The 22,017-nt window shown below is 39.2% G+C and overlaps 1 protein-coding gene across 1 annotated transcript; it reads left to right on the top strand.

Moving 5' to 3' along the window:
• Nucleotides 1-321: 321 nt before the first annotated feature.
• On the top strand, nucleotides 322-15,323 carry LOC140536181 (interferon-induced GTP-binding protein Mx3-like). The gene is made up of 14 exons (XM_072657864.1): nucleotides 322-342; nucleotides 458-519; nucleotides 626-822; nucleotides 2,490-2,627; nucleotides 2,768-2,922; nucleotides 6,044-6,182; nucleotides 6,994-7,192; nucleotides 7,281-7,359; nucleotides 7,644-7,766; nucleotides 9,781-9,913; nucleotides 11,011-11,169; nucleotides 11,473-11,549; nucleotides 11,665-11,886; nucleotides 13,485-15,323. The coding sequence occupies exons 2-14, from the start codon at nucleotides 461-463 to the stop codon at nucleotides 13,707-13,709; spliced, it is 1,905 nt and encodes a 634-aa protein (XP_072513965.1). The 5' UTR covers nucleotides 322-342; nucleotides 458-460; the 3' UTR covers nucleotides 13,710-15,323.
• The last annotated feature ends 6,694 nt before the right edge of the window (nucleotides 15,324-22,017 follow it).

Raw genomic sequence — 22,017 nt, 5'->3', positions numbered from 1 at the left:
AAACAATTATTCAATATTCAATTACAAATCTTCCAAAATAATATTTCATAATATACTTGTACATAATTGCTTAAGAAAGAGAAGTCACAATACAACAATACTGCTGGTCCTTGAGGTTGGTCTTTTCTAAGGTTGACTTTAAACCACACCTATTTATGTGAAATCTGGAAAGTCTAGGAAAGATAAAATCTGGACAGTCCATAATATCATGGGAAAACCCCTTGCAGTTTCACTTTCAAATGTACTGTTGCAATGGGAGTGCCTCCTTCTGGAAGTGTTTATATAGGAGCATACCTTCAGTTGACTTTTAGTTTAGTTGCATAAAGTTGCTGAAGAAACGAGGTAAGTAAAATAACTTTGCAGTTCTATAATCTTAAACTTGTTAAAAAAAAAAAAACATAAAAAAATATTTTTTTAGCAACATTTTTTTACAAATCTTCTAGCTTTTGTCTCCTAGGTGATGGAGAAAGAACGAAGCAGTTTAGGAGAGTTTTCTCTCTCTGATTCTGGTGAAAGCAGGTTTGTGGAATTTATTTAGTGCAGGTGAATAGTGAAATTGACTTTTTAATGCTCTTTTACTTTTTTATTTATTTATTTTAACTTCATCACCATCTCTTACTGACAGTAAACCATTGGAGGGGGTGTTCCATAGCCATTTAGAGGAGAGAGTTCGTCCTTATATCGACCTGATTGACTCTCTAAGGCTGATTGGTGTTGAAGAAGATTTAGCTCTACCAAGTATAGCAGTGATCGGAGATCAGAGCTCTGGGAAAAGCTCTGTGTTGGAGGCACTGTCTGGGGTGGCATTACCCAGAGGGAGTGGTGGGTACTTATTTTTTTTTATCTTTAGTGAGTATAAAATGCACAAAAAACAACATGTACCTCTGAAGCAATGTATTGTATCTGTATTTTATATAATATATTGTGTTGTATGTTATTTTATGGTGAATCATGTTGCATTTGTGTCTTCCAATATGGAACAAAATATGGTTCAGTGCTGTAGCTGTGTACACTGTACATATTTGCACTCAGAAGAGGAAGCATTCTATGCGGGCAAAGCTTGATAGTGTACTGGGAGACTGTGAAAGCAGAAATACTCTGTGTCTCTGTTGAAACAGCAACGGTATACAACAGTTTGAAAAAAATAAATAAGGTAATAAACTAGATGTGCATTTCCTAAAAGGACAAAATAAAAACTAAATTGAATTAATAGAATTGTGTCCACACACTTTTGTCAATGTCAAATGTAGGGTGCCAAAACGTTTACCCAGAAGATGGCTGGTCCTAGAGCTCATCCAATATGATCCAATAGAGTTGTGTCCACAAACATGTGACCAAAATGTAGGGTATAGAGACTCTAGTAATACAGTCAAATTGAGAGAAACAGAGTGAAGGGGAGGCTGAACATTAGCACAGTGAGAGTGAAGGACCGGCTCAAGCCAGTGTAAACCTGATGATGATGATGATGATGGTGTCACAATGGCTTATTTTAAGTCTACTGGAAAATTGCCTTCGTTTTTTTCTAATATTTTTAAAGGAAATGTAGAAAATAGATAAGTCATATCATGTCATGTCAAGTCTTACACAACAAAGTTGAACATTAAGCATTTTTTCAGTTATTGATACTGATAATAATATTGATAATAGTAAGAAGAAAACAAGGGATAACAACATAGTGCACTGCTTTGCATGCACTGTAATACATTGAGCCATAGACGTAACATTTCATTTGTTTTAACATTAGCATTTCCTTCTGCCAAATTATAGTTCATTAACATGCAGCTTGTTGCTATGTCAAAGCAACAACCTCCACTCGCTCACTGCACAGCCTGCTGTTCCTTCTCCATCTCCTTACACAGACCAACATATTAAACTCCACTTTTTTTGCCTTAATTCTTTGTTTCCTTTAGTTCAGGGAATTTACATTACTTCTAAGTTTATTATATGATTTATAGGAACAGCGTTCAGTGGAGTCATACAGTGTTTGTGGGAAAAACTTGCTGTTATGGCGAAATAACAGCATGGTTTGAATGCTGCTCAACCAATCAGCTTGTGTGGCCGGAACTAACTGTTGTATAAACTGCAGTACACTTAATTACCCAATACTGGAACTGATCTCCCTAAATACTTCCAGGTGTTCCATCTGAGTCCAATTGTTAGAATGCTGTTAGATGTTTAAGAACTCACAAGACACATAGTACTATTACTATTCATGCTCTCATATCATCACTGTCCAATGAAAAACATGAATCTCCAAAATAGCAACTTTACAGGAGAAGGAAAAAAAACCTTCTGCTTTTTTTTTTTAATTATTATTCCAAATGGAGCATTTCTATTGGTCCATTCATCCAGAATTAAACAGGGTTCAAACGATGAGGAAAACTAAAATGGACAAAAATGGACATACATGTTTTTCGTTTGACAGCAGCGATATCTCATTAGCTCAGTAAACAGATGGATGGAAATATAATGTTCTCTGACCACTATAGGTATTGTTACCAGATGTCCTCTGATGCTAAAGCTGAAGAAGATCAGGGGTGGAGTTCAATGGAGAGCAGCTATAACCTATGAAGAGGAGTACATTGAGTTTGATGACCCCTCACTGGTTGAAGGTCATGTTAAAGATGGTTAGTACAGTCGCTGCTACCACTCTAACAAAAACTTGGTCCTCACTGAACAGCCATCAGTATTTTTGTAATAAATGAAGACAAAACATGTATCATGCACAGTTCTGATCTGTATGCCTCTAATTACATGTGTCTAACAGCCCAGAAAACACTGGCTGGAGATGGAGTTGGAATATGTGATGAGCTCATCACTCTGGAGATCATGTCTCCTGAAGTGTGTGACCTCACACTGATCGATCTGCCTGGGATCGCCAGGGTTCCTGTTTATGGTCAACCTGAGGATATTGGAGATCAGGTCAGTGTGAAACGTTACTTGGGAAGTCGGATGTCAGAGCTTACTGTTAAATATTCTGATAATCAATATTTTAAATCACGTCCAAAAAAAAAAAAAACAGTTAGCTAAAGACTTGAGTTTACACCAACTGGGTTGACAATCCTTTCCAAGGTTAGCATTGCTAGCACTGTCCCAGGTAAGCATTGGTATCACTGTCCCAGGTTAGGATTGTTAGCACTGTCCCAGGTAAGCATTGGTATCACTGTCCCAGGTTAGGATTGTTAGCACTGTCCCAGGTAAGCATTGGTATCACTGTCCCAGGTTAGGATTGTTAGCACTGTCCCAGGTAAGCATTGGTATCACTGTCCCAGGTAAGCATTGGTATCACTGTCCCAGGTTAGGATTGTTAGCACTGTCCCAGGTTAGCATTGGCATCACTGTCCCAGGTTAGGATTGTTAGCACTGTCCCAGGTTAGCAGTGGTATCACTGTCCCAGGTTAGGATTGTTAGCACTGTCCCAGGTAAGCATTGGTATCACTGTCCCAGGTAAGCATTGGTATCACTGTCCCAGGTTAGGATTGTTAGCACTGTCCCAGGTTAGCATTGGCATCACTGTCCCAGGTTAGGATTGTTAGCACTGTCCCAGGTAAGCATTGGTATCACTGTCCCAGGTTAGGATTGTTAGCACTGTCCCAGGTTAGCATTGGCATCACTGTCCCAGGTTAGCATTGGTATCACTGTCCCAGGTTCGCATTGTTAGCACTGTCCTAGGTAAGCATTGGTATCACTGTCCCAGGTTAGCATTTTAAGCACTGTCCCAGGTAAGCATTGGCATCACTGTCCCAGGTTAGCATTGTTAGCACTGTCCCAGGTAAGCATTGGTATCATTGTCCCAGGTTAGGATTGTTAGCACTGTCCCAGGTTAGCATTGTTAGCACTGTCCCAGGTAAGCATTGTTAGCACTGTCCCAGGTAAGCATTGGTATCACTGTCCCAGGTTAGGATTGTTAGCACTGTCCCAGGTAAGCATTGTTAGCACTGTCCCAGGTAAGCATTGGTATCACTGTCCCAGGTTAGGATTGTTAGCACTGTCCCAGGTTAGCATTGTTAGCCATCCCAGTTGAGGAAAGTAGCTATTGGCTGTCCTAGAAGTCGCTAGAAGTTAAATTACATCATCGCCTAATTTGCATAATTGTTCATTTGCTTGTATTTGAAGCTGTAGAATAAAGGGATAATTTTGTTAGATGTTAGCATATCAAATTTAATCAGACTGTTATGCGGGGTGGAACTGCTGCTCTACCTACAACCTTCTCTTTTATCCCTGCTTGGGACCAGCAAAGGGACCTTAAAAGAGTTTCTTTCTTTTTTTAGTGTTGAGGTGAGTGAGTGACTGACTGAGACTGTGCTAGATAAATGCAGTGGTTTATTTTTGTGTCACTCTGAAGACTGCATTTATATCTACATCCCGCTCTGTAAATAGGGGGCGTGCGAGCTTTGGGCATGCGCAGTTCATTTGCAGTGTGGACATGGAGCGCTGTGGGTCTGCTCTGACTGTGAGACTGAGCACTGGGAGTGTTGTGGGATGGGGCTCACTGCAGCACCCGCTGCTGAGGACAGCAACAGAAGAACATGTGTGTTTACCTCCGAGTGTCCAAAAGTCTCCAATAACACCAGAAAAAGTTGCTCGATTTGTCGCTGGTCGCATTAAAATAAAAAGCCGCTAGAGGGGTCGGAAAAGTTGTTAAATATAGCGACAAAGTCCCTAAGTTGGCAACACTGCTCCCGACTTTTTGAGTTCAAATGGAACAAAGCATGACATTTACAAAGAGGCTTAAAAAGCTTTAGATCTTTACTATTGTTTGATCAATAAACAAATGTAAACCATGTTTTTTAAATAAAAACAATACAACACAAATGTTAAATACAAAAAAAAAACTAAAATGACGTGCAGGAAAGTGTTAACTTGGGTCTTATAAGAACTGGGCAACTCTGCAAGGTGGAGGGTCACTGAAGCAGCCCATCCTACCCTAGACACATGTTCAGATTTTAAAGAAGAGCCAAAAAGCAGAAGACCTAAGACCTAATTCTGAGAGATTGAAGGAGATTATTGTCTGATGTGGGGAGGCATGCAAGCAGGAAATTGCGATAGTCAAGTGTGGAGTAGTTGGGCAGATTTTTGTTAAGATTCGGTTTGTAGACGTTATGTGAGCAAGGAAGTTAAAATGATAATCAAACTCTAGGTTCTAGATTGACTTTAGAGTGAAGGAGAATAGGGCAGTACTTCATATTTCATTTCTCCTTGTTTAGCTGGGCCTCCACCCTCAAAGAGATATGGGGAAAGGATAGTGGACATTGAAGACGAATGGTGGACGTACAGTAAGAAGTACAGCTGATAACTGAAGAAGCCATGTAAGCATGTAAACTGATCCCAGTGACTTAGTGTCTGGGTCAAAGATGGTGTAGTATTGCCGTTGTGTCCCTGCCGCCTGCTGTCCAGACCAACTTGACCATCATGGAGTTGATATCCAGTGTTCACTAGTGGAGGATTGGTTCCCCATTTGAGTCTTGGTTCCTCTCTTAAAGATTCCTCCTCTTGCTCAGGGAAGTTTGTTCTTGCCACTTTTACTATTGGCTTGTTTACTTTGAGCTCGGACCTTGAGAACTTGAGTAGCGGACCATGGACTGACCCCTGTGGAACTCCAGTTGTAGAGGCCAAGAGAGCAATTCCAGGTTACTTGATAGTATTAGACCTTATTATGGGATGAGAAATGGTATTTACTCACTTCACTGTTTTTTTATACTCTCAAATTAATGTTTAACCATGTTAATGTACCTCGTTTCATGGAAAATGGGTGCAGACAGTTCCAATGTGTTTAAACATTGTCCCAGTCCCTCCTCACCTCCACCCCTCCACTAGCCAGCTCCATTCACAGAACACAGTGCATGATTAATGACAGGACCAACTTTTAATATGAGCATTAAAAACCTCCTGCAGTTCAACCATCTGGTCTCAAGCCCACTTCTCTAACCTTGGCTTGGGCCATGGCTGCCTCACACCTGTCCACCTCCTCACAAATCTCTGTAAGTGCTAATAGTTCCAAAGCTCTGTTTCTGAAGCTTTATTTTTTCTTTTTTTCCTGTAGATTAAAAGTCTCATTCGAACCTACATTGAGAAAGATCAAACCATTAATTTGGTCGTGGTGCCATGCAACGTTGACATTGCAACAACAGAGGCCCTGAAAATGGCGCAGGAAGTCGACCCAGAAGGAAAAAGAACTCTGGGTAAAGTGTAAACAACAACATTCAGCATAATTCCTCCACAGAAGTTGCTTGAAAATATGCAAAATAAAAACTCAAACAATATTTTTAGCTGGTAGCAAACATTAGCTTGTAAGCTACAATAGAAATGTTACTACACAAAATGACAGGAAATGGGCACCCAGAGCTTTCCTCAGAGTGTGTTGGCTGCCCGGTGATGCCGCACTGGTGGTGGTTTGAGGGGGGGGTGGCTGACTTCACATGTATCGGAGGAGATGTGTTAAGTCCTTACCCTCCAAGTGTCAGGAGTATTGCTAGTGCCACCAACTATTTGTCTGAGCTACTGTTACGCCTGTCTTAGGCAACCCATATTTAACAATTTGTAACACAACCCTAATAGGGCCGTACAACACTGTGCCACCACTTTGTTTCCTAGAGTGAAGGAGATGTCTGCGCAGTTATCAAGCTATTGATAAAATATAGGGAAAAGCAATGAACACATTGTAATATGAAAACAATGGATTACAATAATTAACATCATCAGGTTACAGTTTGTACAATAACTGCACATCCACTTTCTAAAAGAATGTAAAATATCTAAATAAAAATTGAGATCACAGTGGAAATACTTTGTACTTTACCTCATATGTCTGCTCATTGTAGTTTAAATCTTGCTAGTGTTTAGTAAGCAGTGCCATCACTTGGTAGGGGGCTGACCTATTTTTTGACCTTTATAGGCTTTTAAGCTTATCTATATGCTTAGTGCCACCCAGTGGTGTAATGGACCCAGCTGTAAATAATGTGAAGTATGCATGTTTCTTTTTTTTCCTAACAGCTATTCTAACTAAGCCAGACCTTATTGACAAAGGAACAGAGAAAAATGTACTGGATATTGTCAAAAATCAGGTCATTCCTTTAAGCAAAGGATACATAATTGTTAAATGCCGTGGCCAGAAGCAAATTGATGAGAAGATCTCTCTGGAGGAGGCTACTCGGGTGGAGAGGGATTTCTTCAAACGTCATGAATACTTCAAGTAAGTTTCACGTGAAGATGCAGTTTGTTATTTGGATGGGCCTATCTGTTGTTATTTGTGACATTTCACACTACTTTTTTTTTAACAGATGCCTTTTGAATGAAGAGAAAGCAACAGTTCAGTGTCTTGCCACCAAATTGACCCAAGACCTGGTCGATCACATCAAAGTATATATACATATTCTTTGCATATTTTTTCTTCCACAATACGCCATCAGACTATGTGCCCTTTATAATTTTTTAAAAGTTTGCAGGATTGACTAACATACTGACACCATGAAAAAGTACAATAAAAATGTAACATCTTTTAACCCTTTATATATATGTGCCCCCTTTGAGATATAAGCATTAGCCATATTTCCATATTCATTCTATATGATATCTATTATATTTATAAGCAACCCAACATAGAACGCATTTTAATTTGCTGTTCCTTTTTTCTCCATTTCCAGAAATCACTGCCTCTGCTTTCAGAGCAGATAAAGAAGCAGCTGTGGGACCTACGAAAAGAGCTGAGCCAGTGTGAAGCTGGCCCACCACTGGACCCACAGAAGAGAAAATACTTTTTCATTGCTGTGAGTGAATATTTCCAGTTCAAAAACTCTAAAATGATATGTCTTGATGAACTGCAATAGTCATTAGTTTGTAAATGTAATTAAATAGTATGATCTGTTTATCTCTGGAAATGAAAAGGAATGGTTGTCCTTATTAAACTAGGTCATGGCTGAACAGCTCCGCTAACAGCTCACAGGCTAACGTGACAGTAATGTTCAGGCTTTACCAAAGAATTCACTTTTAAAGCATTAAAACATACAAAACTTGTTACTTGTTAAACCATGTTTAGAAAGTAAACTATGTAAAAGTAATAACTCTTGCATTGAAGCTAACATAACAGAAAAGTCCAGACTGTGCTAACATAAATTAGCATTATCGAAGCAGTGCCACTCGAAATCTGATTGTTATCTAAGCCACAATTAGAGACAAACACAATGTAACTTAACTAATAACACACAAACAGTTGTACTGTTCACGTCTATAATTGAGCGTATTGAGTAAACATCCACAGTGCAGGCTCGAAAAAGTAAGTGAACCCTTGGACTTAATAACCTGTACATCCCCCTGTAGCTGCAATTTGTACATCCCCCTATAGCCATTTTTTTTATTTAAAATCTTTTTTTTTATTGCAACTACATTCATAAAGTGAAGGCTTCTGCATGAAATATTTGGCTAAGTGTATCATAAAGATATTGCCAAAAATGGCAATAACAGTAACTTATAAAAGCATTAAATTGAATAAGCTAGTAACTCCAGATATCTTAATGAAGGGGTCTCAAATGACCAGCCTGCCATTCATATCTACATATGGGATGGCCGCATATTTAACTAATAATTTAAATAATTTAAATATAAATAATAATTGAACTAAAAAAAAATATATATATATTAATTTAATATTTATCCTTCCATAAGGTCCACTTTCATGTGCAGCTAAATCTTTCCTTCTGGCAGTAGATTTAAGTAGATTTAATTATTGCCAAAACAAATCATGCAAGATTAACCATTCAATTAAGAAATAAGTGGAATTATCAGATACTTCCATCAAGAAGGATTTCTCCACTCTCCTTTGCCAGTATGAAATGACTAGTACAGTGGACAATTTCACTTCCTTTTAGGCAACACCACTGCTATCACAATTAGAGTACCAACTAATTGTGCTGTTGAATATAGATTTGCTAGATTTAATTGAACACTGAACATGTACAGCCACGTCCCCATCTACCCTGTCAATTGATGGATGTTGGTGCCACCGCTGTGCTGAGAATAGTCCACCAGCCTAAAATATCTAGACAGGAGGGTCATATGGTGGTCCCATTCCAAATACAAATTATGCAAACTTGCTTCGCCTATATAGAGTAGATTAGGGGGGAAAAAACAATAAATGTGACATGCAGGGCTTTGATTGGCTCAGTGGTCCAATGCGTTATGCCACTATGGCCCAGGGGTCGTGAGTTTGAATCCCAAGTCATGCAGATTTGCCATCAGCTGCCAGAGTCCTAGTGAGCACAATTGCCCATGCTATCTCCAGGAGGGTAGATGGTGCGCTCTCTCCTCCTCACTCTTAAAGCTGAATCTGGAGATGGGGACGCAGAGCTTTCCTCAGTGTGTGTTGGCTGCCGCAGCACCAGTTTGAAAAGAGGCGTTGGCTGGGTTTGCATAAGGAGGAGATGTGCCCTTACTGTGCCTTTCCTAGTATCAGGAGTATTGCTAGTACTAGGGTGAGCTAAGAACGGGTGGGTTAATTGGCAGTACCAAAAAAAAAATGAAGAAAAATCATGGCACATTACATACATTGTACATAGATATTTCCTCAATAAGTCAAATTTTGAAAAGGAATAGAAATTGTGTCTAAATGTGTGTGCTTCCTGTAGCGGATTTGTTAAATCATTTTCAATTGGAAAAATCAACATTTGAGTAAACATGGCCAAAGAATTGTATAAGACTGTAGGTACAAGCTACAGGCACATACCTCTAATAAACTGCCAGTGTCCAGGCTTACATGCTGAAGTTCTGTGTTGGGTGATTTTACAGGTTATGATGAAATTTAATGAAAAGATCAACCGCTTGTCATGTGGAGAAGCCGGTAATGAGGACAACTTGTTTGTTCAGCTTCGATCCGAGTTCAAAAAGTGGAAAGACCATCTTGACAGTACAAAGTCAACATGTAAGTAAACTCTACATATGCAAACAGGTCTTGACTGTAATGCTGCTCTCTATTGCCCTAAACCTGTTTGCTGTAGAGAAATGGAAATAAGCAGGTGTGTCTTTTTTTTTTTTAAATTAATACATCTTTCTACTTTTCAAAGTTAAAGCAAGATCCCGGACACATGGTTAGACACTAGTTTAAAACATGCAGAGGACTTGCTTGCAGGCTACAATTTTACTTGAAATGAAAAAAAAAACATTTATTTTCAGTATTTGTAATTTATAATGTGTTCATTGCACAAGACAATAGACAGTGTTGAAATATACTAAATTATAAGTGTACTTGCGTATTGCAAATTAGACATTATGATTCTGGATCTTGGCTTGATGAAACTGTCTCTAAATGAACCTTATTGAATATTAATTAAGAACCCCTGACAGGGTTTTTAATTCAGGGGGAGTTGGGACCATTCTAAGGGACTGTGACTGACAGGGGCCCTAAAGCATGTATTAATTGAATGGTGTAATATCTTTTAATGGGGCAAAAATTCCAGGCAGCTCCACTGGCCCATAATATATACAGTAAGGTCCATAAGCATTTTGGCAGTGACAGAAAATTATTTTAAGATTCACATTTTTTCAAAAGCTGTTTTTTTTATTTTACACCAAATGAGAAAAAAACATTTATTTACAGTATTTGATATTTATCATTTGTTTGTTGTGAAAATTTTCAATAAATACTGTTAAAATATACTGAATTATATTATTATATTGTACGTGTATAATGCAAACGTTCAGACGTTCTGGACCTTGGCTTGATGAAATTGTCTCTTTTTGTGTTTTTTGTGTGTTTTTTTTATCACTAAAGAAAAGATTTTGATTTTCCAGGCTTTTTGGTGCTCCTGAGCTCCAAAAACTGGAGCATTCCTGTTTTTTAATAATGTACCTCTGATAGATTTCCTTCACTTGCATTAACACCTCTTTGGACTGAATAACTTGGGTTATTTCAAATCCACAAAACTTGTGTCAACGTCCAAATACTTATAGACCTGACTGATCTGTACTGCTATGTATGACTAATACATAATTTCTTCTCAAACTTTTAATGGAACACAGTTCATGAGACGGTCCAGACTCTAATGAAAGAATATGACCTGAAATACAGAGGACGAGAGCTGCCTGGCTTCTGTGATTATAATGTGTTTGAGACATTGGTGCAGGCCCTTGTAATCCAACTGAAGGGACCAGCCATGGACACACTCAGGGTCATAAGAGGTATGTTTTCATCACTTACACACCATATCTGTTTCACAGTATCTGATGCTTTAGGTGTAAATACACTTTGTCAGCAGTTTTGCCGTATAGATGCCATTTATACTGACAGTTGCTGGGCAGCGTGTTTGTTTTTTTCCATGATAAAAAGCTAGAAGATAACTGCAGGATTGCAGGATGGCAGTGCTGTGCGGAGAATGGTCCACCACCCAAACAATATATGGTCAAGCACAGTTCTGTGGCCTGTGTATTGCATTACAATTATTGCATTAAGGACTGTGTTTGAATGTGAATCGTGCATTTCAGACACAATCCAGAAACAGTTCTCAGATGTGTCCAAAGCCTGCTTCAACAACTATCCGTTCCTGACTTGTGTTGCCACGGTAAATTTTATTTTTAGAATTCGAAGGAGAATATTTAAATACAATCATCACTTTACCACCTAGTTAGTTTCCAGCTCTACTGACAGTATGTACCGTCTTACAATTACAACCCCAGAACAAGATAGACAACATTCAGTCAAAGCAAGAAGCCAAAGTGGAGCAGAGGATCTTGGAGCAGTTTGAGATGGAGCAACTGGTCTACACTCAAGATGGCATCTACTTCAAAACCTTAAACGAGACCCAGCCTGCTGTGGATGGACAGAAAGCCTCAGAGAATAATTGTGCTGGGCTTGACAGCAGAAGCAAGTACCCTGAAATGCTGAAGGCCTATTATGAGGTAACTTATATAAGCTCAGTGGCCAGATAAGCCGGAGGGCCAAATACTCTTTCATACACATGCTGATGAGTAGTCTGAGATTAGCTTGTCAAATTACCAAGCAACATTTTGTGCATGTGTGGTGGTGTTGGTGCTTTTACCTCTTTTTCATGTGCTGTTAGCAATTCATGACAACACTGTCCCACAAAAAAGCATCTCCTGAACTAGACTGATGGTAAATGTCCTGTTAAAAACACATACACAAACGCATTAAGCAATACATTTAAAAGGCATATTTTAAATTATTAAAGCAAACATTCCAAGGGCAGTTGAGGAGAATCTGGCTTTTCTGAGAATGATTCCAGAGTGTATTAATATGCACTCTAACATAATGGCATGAAATATGGCTCAGCCAATCAGATTGTTTAGATTGATTGGATCTGATCTTGCTGCTCTGTCATAATTTAAAATTCATCAACTTAGCACATCTTTGCAGTAGTGGTCCGTGTATATCGTCACTGTCCAATAAAGAGGCAAAAATCTTGACTTCAGAAATTAATGTAAAATAAAAAAAATAATTAAATTAAATTTAAAAAAATTACTTAATTAAAAAGTAATTTAGAGCATTTCTATTGGTCCATTGACCTGGAATTATCTAAACAGTGTACAGAGCAGCAACAGGGTTCGAATGAAGGAGGTTTTTCATTGGACAGCAGCGATATCTAGATGCTTTTTCGATCACTTTAATTTTTTCTGTTTTATCACTTCCTTTAACAGTATATGTTATTGATATTTTTAAAACTGCCTTGACAGTTTACCTAATATTGTAGTTATAGTTTATATTGTTTCTGTATAGTTTATGTTGACTTTTTTTCATTTGTTCATTTTGGTACCCAAACAGAGGTATGGGGCCACCCAAAAAAGTCCCATATCACTGCATTGTACACAAACACCAAGCTAAAAATGCTTTAATTCTTACAATAGTCATGTGAAATCTTTGCCCAGTAGCAAGACTAAATTTCTGGAATTAAGATAGTTAGCTAGATTAGCTAACTAGCTAATCTATCTGTTTTTAGTTAGTTTAGTTTAGTTTGTTGGACTAGCTATTGTACCACCATGACCAACTTGACCAAGCTGGTCATCAAGCTGGGCATACTAGTTGACAAATTTGGTAAAGCTTGTAGACCAGTAAGGTCAAGCTAGTCACATTGATGGACCAACATGGTCATTTTGTGGGCCATGCTGGTTGACTAGCTAACCCATGCTGATCTAAACCAGCTTCAGGCTTTTTTTAACCTGAACTATAAAGCTTGAGGCAGAACATATGTTGTTAATAAACAGAAAATGTAAAATTATAATTTAGCTGCTTTAGCTGAATTCATCACGTCAGACATTTTCACTTGGCCATTAAAGCTAAAAGAGCCATAGTGCTGAGTACTCTTCAGTGTGTGTGAGCACCTAAATGATCAAACATGGTTGCAGTAAATTGGTAGTATGGGTGAACCTCCGGTTGAACGAATCTCGTTTACTTGAAAAATACTTGTCTGAACACCAAAGATGGTTCCCTGTCTTTAATCATCATTTCCAGTAACTAGTTATCATTTTCTCCTTCTTGACAGATCGTAGTGCAGCGGCTGGCTGACCAGGTGCCCATGCTGATCCGATACTTCATGCTGAAGGAGTCTGCTCAGCTGCTCTGCAGTGAGATGCTGGGCTTACTAGATGGAGCAAATGTAACTGAGGTTCTCCGGGAGGAGTCCGAGGTCAGCAGACACCGCATTAACATGCAGAACCGCGCGGACCGCCTTACCATTGCTCAGGAGAAGCTCAGTACCTTTTTTTAAAGAAGTCATTGGACCTGAGGGAAGATCTTGGTTACTGATAAGCAATAGTCTTTGGTACTGATAAGCAGTAGTCTTTGGGGTTATTTAGGTGAAACATAAAGTTTTTCCAGTTCATTTGTATTTTAAAAATGTAATGCTCCAAAACACCTCATTCAGCTTAACAGAAATCTCCAGTATCAAGGGTTGTGACCTCTATCTTTGTAATCATTGGCATTGTAGAGTTCCTGTTTTAAAAAGAAATAACTTTCAGGTCAAAACCTGTATGCATGCCACTGTGGTTAAAGCTACAAAAGCTGTGTGGCAGAGGAAATGACCCAAGCACAAATATAAACATTTCTTCTTCTATAGTCTTTTACAATGTACTAAATTTCTGTTCATTAACGATCTAGTGACTTTACGTTTACACTTTGTGCTTAAAAGGATCAGATACAGTATCGTTTGAAAAGCATCATTTCTTATAATGATCTTATTTTCAGTTATTCTATTAAATAACTGTGGAAAAATTGAACAAAGGTGTTAGTATGTTTTAGTTTGGTGGGGCTGCCAGCTCTAGGAAGAGTCCTGGTTATTCCAAACCTCCAAACCTATTCCATATAAGACTTCAGGAGAGGCCACTGTGCTCTTTCAGTGCTGCAGAATTGTTTTGTCTCTCAGTCTAAACACTGTATGGGAAACCTCATGTAATCTACATTTTCAACTTTCAGTTTGAAAGTGGTGTTGCAGTGTAAATAACTGCCTACATATGTACTGTATACATAAGGTTTACTTTCACTTCAGTTGCAGCAGGTTTCTGAAGACAGAGCAGGAGGTATGTAGTAGTAAGGCTATAGTATTGATGCTATTAAAAAAAGCTGCTCCTCCTTCAACTTCTTCCCAGCATTTGTCTCTAGAAGAGACATGGAGACGGAAAATGAACAAAGCAGTTTACTGTGCATTCCTGTAATTCTTTTAATGTTTGTGCACAAACATCTTTCAGAGTCTCTGAAGTTCCTACCAACCCCCAAACTGTAAAATACTCCAGTATTGTTCACCCCAGTATATGGTCATATGGAAATCTGGTACCTGACAATATGAAGATTTCAAATATGACACATATTACAATATGTGGAATTACCTTATAATCCACACTTCTGACATATAAAATTTTGTGAAATATATGCCATATATATGTGTCTTTAAAAACACAACTTTACAGAAGAAAGAAAAGTGTCTCTATTGGTCCATTGGACAACTTTGATTTTAATATCACAAATGAGAAGTCATGCATTTTGATTTACATATAATTCACATAATTCACAAGGTATAAGTGCTTTGACAAAGTCTGTGTTGGTTAAGGGGAGGAGACACTGAAGGTCTCACTCTCTCTCTTTCTTGGGACTGGAGTTTTCACATAGTTTCAAGGTTTATCTTAGTCATGCTGTGGTAAATTACCAAACTACAGTGACAGACTTGACATTTTCTGCCATTTTGTGCCTCAACTCTATGTGCTAACCTCAAACTAGATTCCACACAGGATGTCTATAAATTGAATGTTATGGATTTTCAAAACATTTTTGTTAATAAAAAACGAATGAGAGATTGACTAAATATCACAATAAAAGATTTGATAGATAATTATGATACTGTTGATTTATTCTCAACATTTTATACAAAATAATAAGATTCAAAGTTTGACATTTCTCACTGCCTTCCACATGTTCCCCACCAGAGTGAGTGAATCACTGGGTAGGTAACAAAGTTTACCAGAACATTGGGACATTGGGACATTGGGACTTTTGTGTAACTTCACTACCTTCACCTGTTTCTATTTTAAGTAGCGCCTTACCTGTCAGTTTAAGTTTAATATGATTTCGATTCAGAAAGCATTTTCATTTTACCAAGCAAACATGTTTCTCCCATTAGTAGATAACCACTTGCTCTCTCCACCCCGAACTGAGATTGCTTTTGTATTTCGTCTTTTGCCACCCCTTTTACATTCAGTTGGACGAACATGGGCCATGTATTGTGCGTACACTGATGTGAGCTAAATGGTTGTACATTGTGAACCAAATTCATCTGACGAACATCCCACCTCTCCTGAATTTTGATAGCGCCTCCTTTGGCTCCTGCTAAATACATACAATATCCCGGAAATCTGAATTCTGTAAATCAGGCTCGAGTTTAGAGACAAAGCGAGTGAATCACTAATTTACCTCAATCTCAGGGGTCAATCACATGATAGTTTTTTTAGTACTCAAGACTCAAGGTCTCGAATTCAAGCACGAGAGGTTCCAGCCTCTTCTCAGCCTCTACTTTGTTTGGAATCTAGGCTCGGCTCCAGCGCAGGACATTTGAGATGCAAAAGTGAGTTATTAAGAGAGGGAGGACGAATTCAGTGGTGTGGAAGTGGTTCGGCTTTTGGAGATCTGACTCTCTGAAGACTGAACTTCAGGCGAGTCAAAAAATGAGGCACCAAAAACATTCAAGCCAACCTGTCCCTGAAACATCATGCTACACAGAATGCGCTAAAGTGCTAACAACTCCAGATTCAAGCTGATGCTCATTTCTCACATTTGGTATTGGTGCTACACTTTCTGAAGCTTGCTGTGTTTGAGGTGAAAAATGACAATGCTACTAAAGTTAGGTGAGGTCACAACTTCAGCATTTGCCTGTTTAAATTTCTGTGTACATTTCAATCCATGTCATGTACTATGGCTTCCTTTGGTCTCCATCTGACTTTAAATTACCGTAGTCATGGCAGAGTGCTGATGCTGATACACAAAACCAGAATAAGTGTCCTAGACATAAACGTTAAGGAAAAATCCAAAAACCAGGCAAGAGTCGAGGACTGGAAAGAACTAACACAACCAGGCTAACAAAATGCCGGTCACGGAGATGCCGGTGACGAAGATCTGGGAAGCTACCTCTGAGTGGTGGGCTGGCGACCTGTGACTATGGTGTTTGAGAGTGGAGGATAATGGTAGTGTTGTGTTGTAGTGATCAGGCTCGACGGACTAGAAGGAGGACGTGGAAGCGTGACAGTAATAAAAACAGAAGGAACTGAAGTTGGTTTATATTCACTCGGCTTTATGTGGGGATTTAAGTAGTATTAAAGTATTAAAGAAGATTTGATTTGAAGAAGGGAGTCTTCACAGTGCAATGTCTTCCTCTGCTGGCTGTAGTAGGTAGCGCATGCACAGGTCATGTGCTTCTTTTGTAGCCCCACCCTCTCGTTATTTTCTCAGGTGTTCCTTGTTATCCTTGGTGTTCTTATACCCCTGTGTTTGCAGTTTGTCTTTGGCTTGTAAGAACAATATGCCTGATGGCCTTTGTGATTTATGGGTTTCCAGTTCTTCTTAGTTTTGTTCTCATGTTGTTCTGGATTCCTTGTTTGGTTCTTTGTGTTTAGGTGATGTCCTTAGGTTTTGGTTCTTTGTGTCTTTCTGTCATGAATATGTCCACTCACTATTAAAAGATCACTATTAAAAGTGAGAGAACTCTTACATCCTGTCTCAACCCTCCAATTATTACACACAGAATCATCACCATCAATACTTCCATAAGTTACATTGCCTTAGTTTGATTAAGACTATTATAATACAAATTAATATTATGATACATGTTGTATAATGTTATATTTGACATTTGTTTTGCTTTGTTTGTCTGGCTGTTGCATGTTTTTTGGATTTGACCTTGGCTCATATTTCCTTTTTCACTTTTGGAATACGCTCATGCATCTAGTTAACATCTTCTAGTACTGGTTTTGGCTAATGATAGGGACTCAAAGAGTTAACAGTCCTAAAAAGGGTTTTGGTCTGCTATTGTTTTCAACAGTATCAACAGTATTTTTATCAAAAGGGAGGTTGGAGATTTGGCTGTACTTTGCAAGACACGTCAAGGCAAGACTGGCTTTCTTAAAAATAGGTGTCAGCTGCAGCTATTTTAAGGATGGTTAAAGGACGCCACTGGTGCGTTTATTTTGAATGGGATATAGGAAAAGAAATGACAGACAAGCTCTGAGAAGGGAGGTGGGGGCAGGGTAGAGCTGATGAGGATGAGGGTGGCTTTGATTATTTAGAGATGTATAGAGAGGCGGTCAGTCATAGCAACCTACTGAGCATATCATGAGCCCACTTAGCGGAGAACCTCAAATGCCCTCCACACCATCTTCTACAGAGGTACCTCTATAGGGAGCATCCTGAGCAGCTGCATCACTTCCTGGTTTGGGAACCTCACAGTCTCTGACTGCAAGACCCTCCAACGAATAGTGAGGACTGCTGAGAGGATCATCGGCGCCTCTCTCCCATACATCATGGACATTTACACCAGCCGCTGCATCCACAAAGCAACCAGCATTGTGGATGACCCCACCAACCCTTCACACAAACTGTTCCTGCCATCGAGAAGAAGGTGTCATTTATTATTCTCTGTCTGTATTGTGTTGTGTTGTCTGTCTGCATTTGTATTGTGTTGCACTTGTGTTCTGCATGCACTGTGTCTATGTTGCACCATGGTCCTGGAGGAACGTTGTTTCGTTTCACTGTGTACTCTGTATGTAGTTAATATGACAATAAAACCCACTTGACTTGACTTGACTTGACTTAAGGGATCGCAGCATCCAGTCCAACACGACAAGACTCTGCAACAGCTTTTTTCTACAAGCCATCAGACTTCTCAACTACAGAGACTGAACTCCTCTATATACACACACACACACACACACATTCACCCAAGATGTCAATCCCAGACAATATGAAAGCATTTTGCATAAAAAAAATACTACCTCACTGCATCACTGGACTGCACATAGTTGCACATTGCATTTTTGCACAAATTCTTATTTATTAAAAGTAGCTGCTAGAGTAGCGAACCGAACACAAACCTGTGCTGCACTCTACTGTTTCTGGCTGATCCACAATAAAATAAAAATGCACATTTTATTTGCACTACCTGACTTCAATCTCCCACTACAATCTCAGTCAAAGCTCAGTCTGTCTGATTTGTTTATTGTATCCTGCCTGTTACACTTTCTCGTCTGCACTCTGTGTCTCATACTGTACTGTCTGCATTGTATGCACTTTGTCTCTGTTCCACTTGTGTTTCTGTCTGCACTGTGTTGAGTGTTTTGCATCATGGTCCTGGAGAAACATTGTTTTGTTTCACTGTGTACTCTGTGTATAGTTCAAATAGCAATTAAGCCTCTTGACTTGACTTGAAACCTGGATGAAACCTGGACTTTCCAATCAATCATTTTTTTAGATGAAACACGTCTAGCGTTGCAATAGAACTGAGTGTCCATAGTTTAGTTGTGTCATGTTGCAAGTAAAATGACTTGTCACCTGTGAAGTTTTGGAGCTAATCAAATAGACTTTTCCCTTCTAGCATTTGTCTTCTAGGTGATGAAAAATGAAAAAAGATTTCAGAGATGTCTATATAGATGTCTATATAACTATCTAATGACTTTGTGAATAAATGCTAGTTACTCTGGGAAAAGATCAGTTTTGGAGGCATTATCTGGGGTGACATTACTCTGAGGGACTAGTGGGTCATTTTCAACTGTCCTTGTTGTCATTTTGATTATATTTAGTTTTAACATTTATATAAATAAATACATTAGAAAATTGTGCACAGATCATTTTCAGCAACAACTTCAAACCTATGGGTCTTTTGCTGGATGTTTTGATAGTTTGACGCACCTTTTATTTGCCTAAACATAAATTATGGGAGACCATGACAAATGCCAGATGTTGTTATTTTCAGATGACCATAGGCTACTCAACATAGGCTACTCTTCATTTGAGATATAGAGTAAATGTTAACAGCCTTTAGCATTTAGATGAATCTGACCATGTTTTGATAAAAAAAATATATATATATTTTCGCTTGTAAGGTCTATAAAAAATAGTTCACACCTCAGAAATGTTGTTGGTAACTGACAATCTGTTCTCTGTTTTTGAGCTAAATGTGCAATCCTTTAGATTATTAGTTAGTTGTATTGTTAAGATTGATATTTATATTTATACTCATAAGTATTTGTGTTTTCTGGGATTAGGAATTTTATTCTGAAAAGTCTGACAGCAACAAGGAGTATGCAACCCCTTCACCCAGCTGTGAAAGTGACGTCATTGCCCCGCCCCTCGCTCTCTCCTGTCGTCCTTCATTAGTAGAGCCGTTCGGCTCTTGTCTCTCTGTCGCTGAAAAACGCCAGAAACAACAAAGCACTGCGTTTAAATGGGGAATTTAAATGTGTAAAGTAAGTAAAGATGTAACCCGTTGATTTTGGACACTTTTGGGACACACAGTCAGTCAGTAGAGTGTGCGGCCATGTCTGCCTGTGTGTCTGCGCCCCTCCTCCCATCCCGCTGCACGTGGGTAAACAGAGCCGGCTGCTCGAGGCACTGCTCCTTGAGATGAGAGAAGACTTGATGGTGCCGCCAAATCCAAAATATGACCCCATAAACTCAGATTCTCACTCAGAACACCAAATACTTTGATGGAAAGAGGGGGGATAAGCCTACAGGAGGGAAGGTAATGTTGTTCTGTGAATTGTTTGTTTGTAATCTGTTGTTTTTGACCATTCAGGAGGTCTGTTCAGAAGCTGAGCTCCTTAAAGCACAGACAGAGGAAGCAGATGGAACAGATAGTGTCATAAATTCATAAATTCATGTCATTGCAGGGAATATGTTGCATAATTTGTAACTAACAACAGATCTGTTTATTTTTAGACATTTGGACAGTGATCCTGATTACTCACTATGCTGAGGCAGGGAATGAAGGACTGGTCGGTTGAGCAGGACACAGGTGCACTGGGTGGCTAGTATGGGATTTAATTTTAGCTGTTTTTCTGAGCTGGATCATTCACAGGTAGTTGAGCGCAGGTCTTTAATGTTAAAATGTGGTAGCCACACACACACACAACCTAATTTAATTTAAAACACTACACCAATATGGGGCAGGGTCTTCTTTTGCTCTCACAACAGCCTTAATTCTTCATAGAATGAATTCTACAAGATGTTAGAAACTTTCGCTTTGAAATTCTGGTCTGTTTTGACATGATTGCATCACACAATTGCTGCAGATTTTTCTGGGGCACATTCATGCTGCACAGCTCGTGTTCGACCACATCCCACTCATTTAGCTTATAAATTTCTGAAAGCAAATATTAGATGGAGCAGGTGCAGTTGATTAGGGTTGGAACTACAGTCTGCTGGAAAGTAGAGCTGCGGCCCATTACACAGGGTCCTTTGCAGTGCCCTTGTATTCCTTAGATGTTAATCATGTGGTATTGGCTAAGGGAACTTTAGTTCAGGACTGTAGAAAACATGGACACGGTAGGTAGGGCAGTGGTGGCTCAGCGGTTAGAGCGCCGGGTTATCGATGACAGGGTTGTGGGTTCGATTCCCGGGCTTAGCAAGCTGCCACTGTTGGGCTCTTGAGCAAGGCCCTTCACCCTCTCTGCTGCCCAGGCGCTGGAGTTGGCTGCCCACCGCTGTGTGTGTGTGTGTGTGTGTGTGTGTGTGTGTGTGTACACTCACTGCCCCTAGCTCACTAGTGTGTGTGTGTTCACTACCACAGATGGGTTAAATGCAGAGGACACATTTCGCTGTACACTGTACAGTGACAAATACGTGCACCTTTTTTTCAGTTCTACGGCATTGTCACATTTGCAACCAGAGTCCAGAGCCAGACTTGCCTAATAATTTGGTAGACCAAAGCATCCTCTTTTCCATGACCAAGCATCTCAAACTGCCTTTGTTGGATTTACAGCACAGCCAAGGGACTAGAAGCAAAGTGGAGTTTTCCTCCTGGATACCCTGTTTGCCCAGTAAGTGTAAGGTTTCAACAGTAAAAGTTTGTGTATTTTATTTACATCAAATTACAACACTGCGCTTACTTTGCTCCAGTAGCTGCCAAGGCGAACCAAGGCTACTATGATCCAGTTCAACCTCAAAGCTTCTGCAGGAGAGTCAGCATGCACAGGTGACAATTAATAATAAATGTTGACATTATAAATCTAATAATGGTGTGAAAATAATGTCCAGCATGTCTAGCTAACTAATGTTAGCTGGCTGGCTAAAAACTAATTGGATCACACTGGCCATTTTATACTAATAGACTGCAAGAACTTTGTACTGAGTGTCATTTAATATGAACAGCACACCACGACAAAAGAAGAGTATGATTAACTAGCTGGTTGCTTGATAGCTCAACTACTCCATGTAACAAACAGAAATGCAGGGTCCTGCAGATGGTCTGTTAGACACTTATAGATTAAGTGTAACTCTGCCTTCTTACGATAAAGCAGAGGATCACTTCAATAGCTGGTTTC

The sequence above is a fragment of the Salminus brasiliensis genome, chromosome 15 (genome assembly GCF_030463535.1).
Source record: "Salminus brasiliensis chromosome 15, fSalBra1.hap2, whole genome shotgun sequence".
Taxonomy (NCBI): domain Eukaryota; kingdom Metazoa; phylum Chordata; class Actinopteri; order Characiformes; family Bryconidae; genus Salminus; species Salminus brasiliensis.
Note: the sequence above shows the minus strand (reverse complement) of the source record. Positions and strands in the feature narration are given on the sequence as shown.

What these genes read in the sequence shown, in the direction of transcription:
- LOC140536181 (XM_072657864.1), top strand. Translation starts at nt 461, where the DNA reads ATGGAGAAAGAACGAAGCAGTTTAGGAGAGTTTTCTCTCTCTGATTCT. An exon ending in GAAAATACTTTTTCATTGCT is followed by an intron (nt 7,767 to 9,780) that starts GTGAGTGAATAT and finishes GTGATTTTACAG; the next exon opens with GTTATGATGAAATTTAATGA. An exon ending in CACACTCAGGGTCATAAGAG is followed by an intron (nt 11,170 to 11,472) that starts GTATGTTTTCAT and finishes CGTGCATTTCAG; the next exon opens with ACACAATCCAGAAACAGTTC.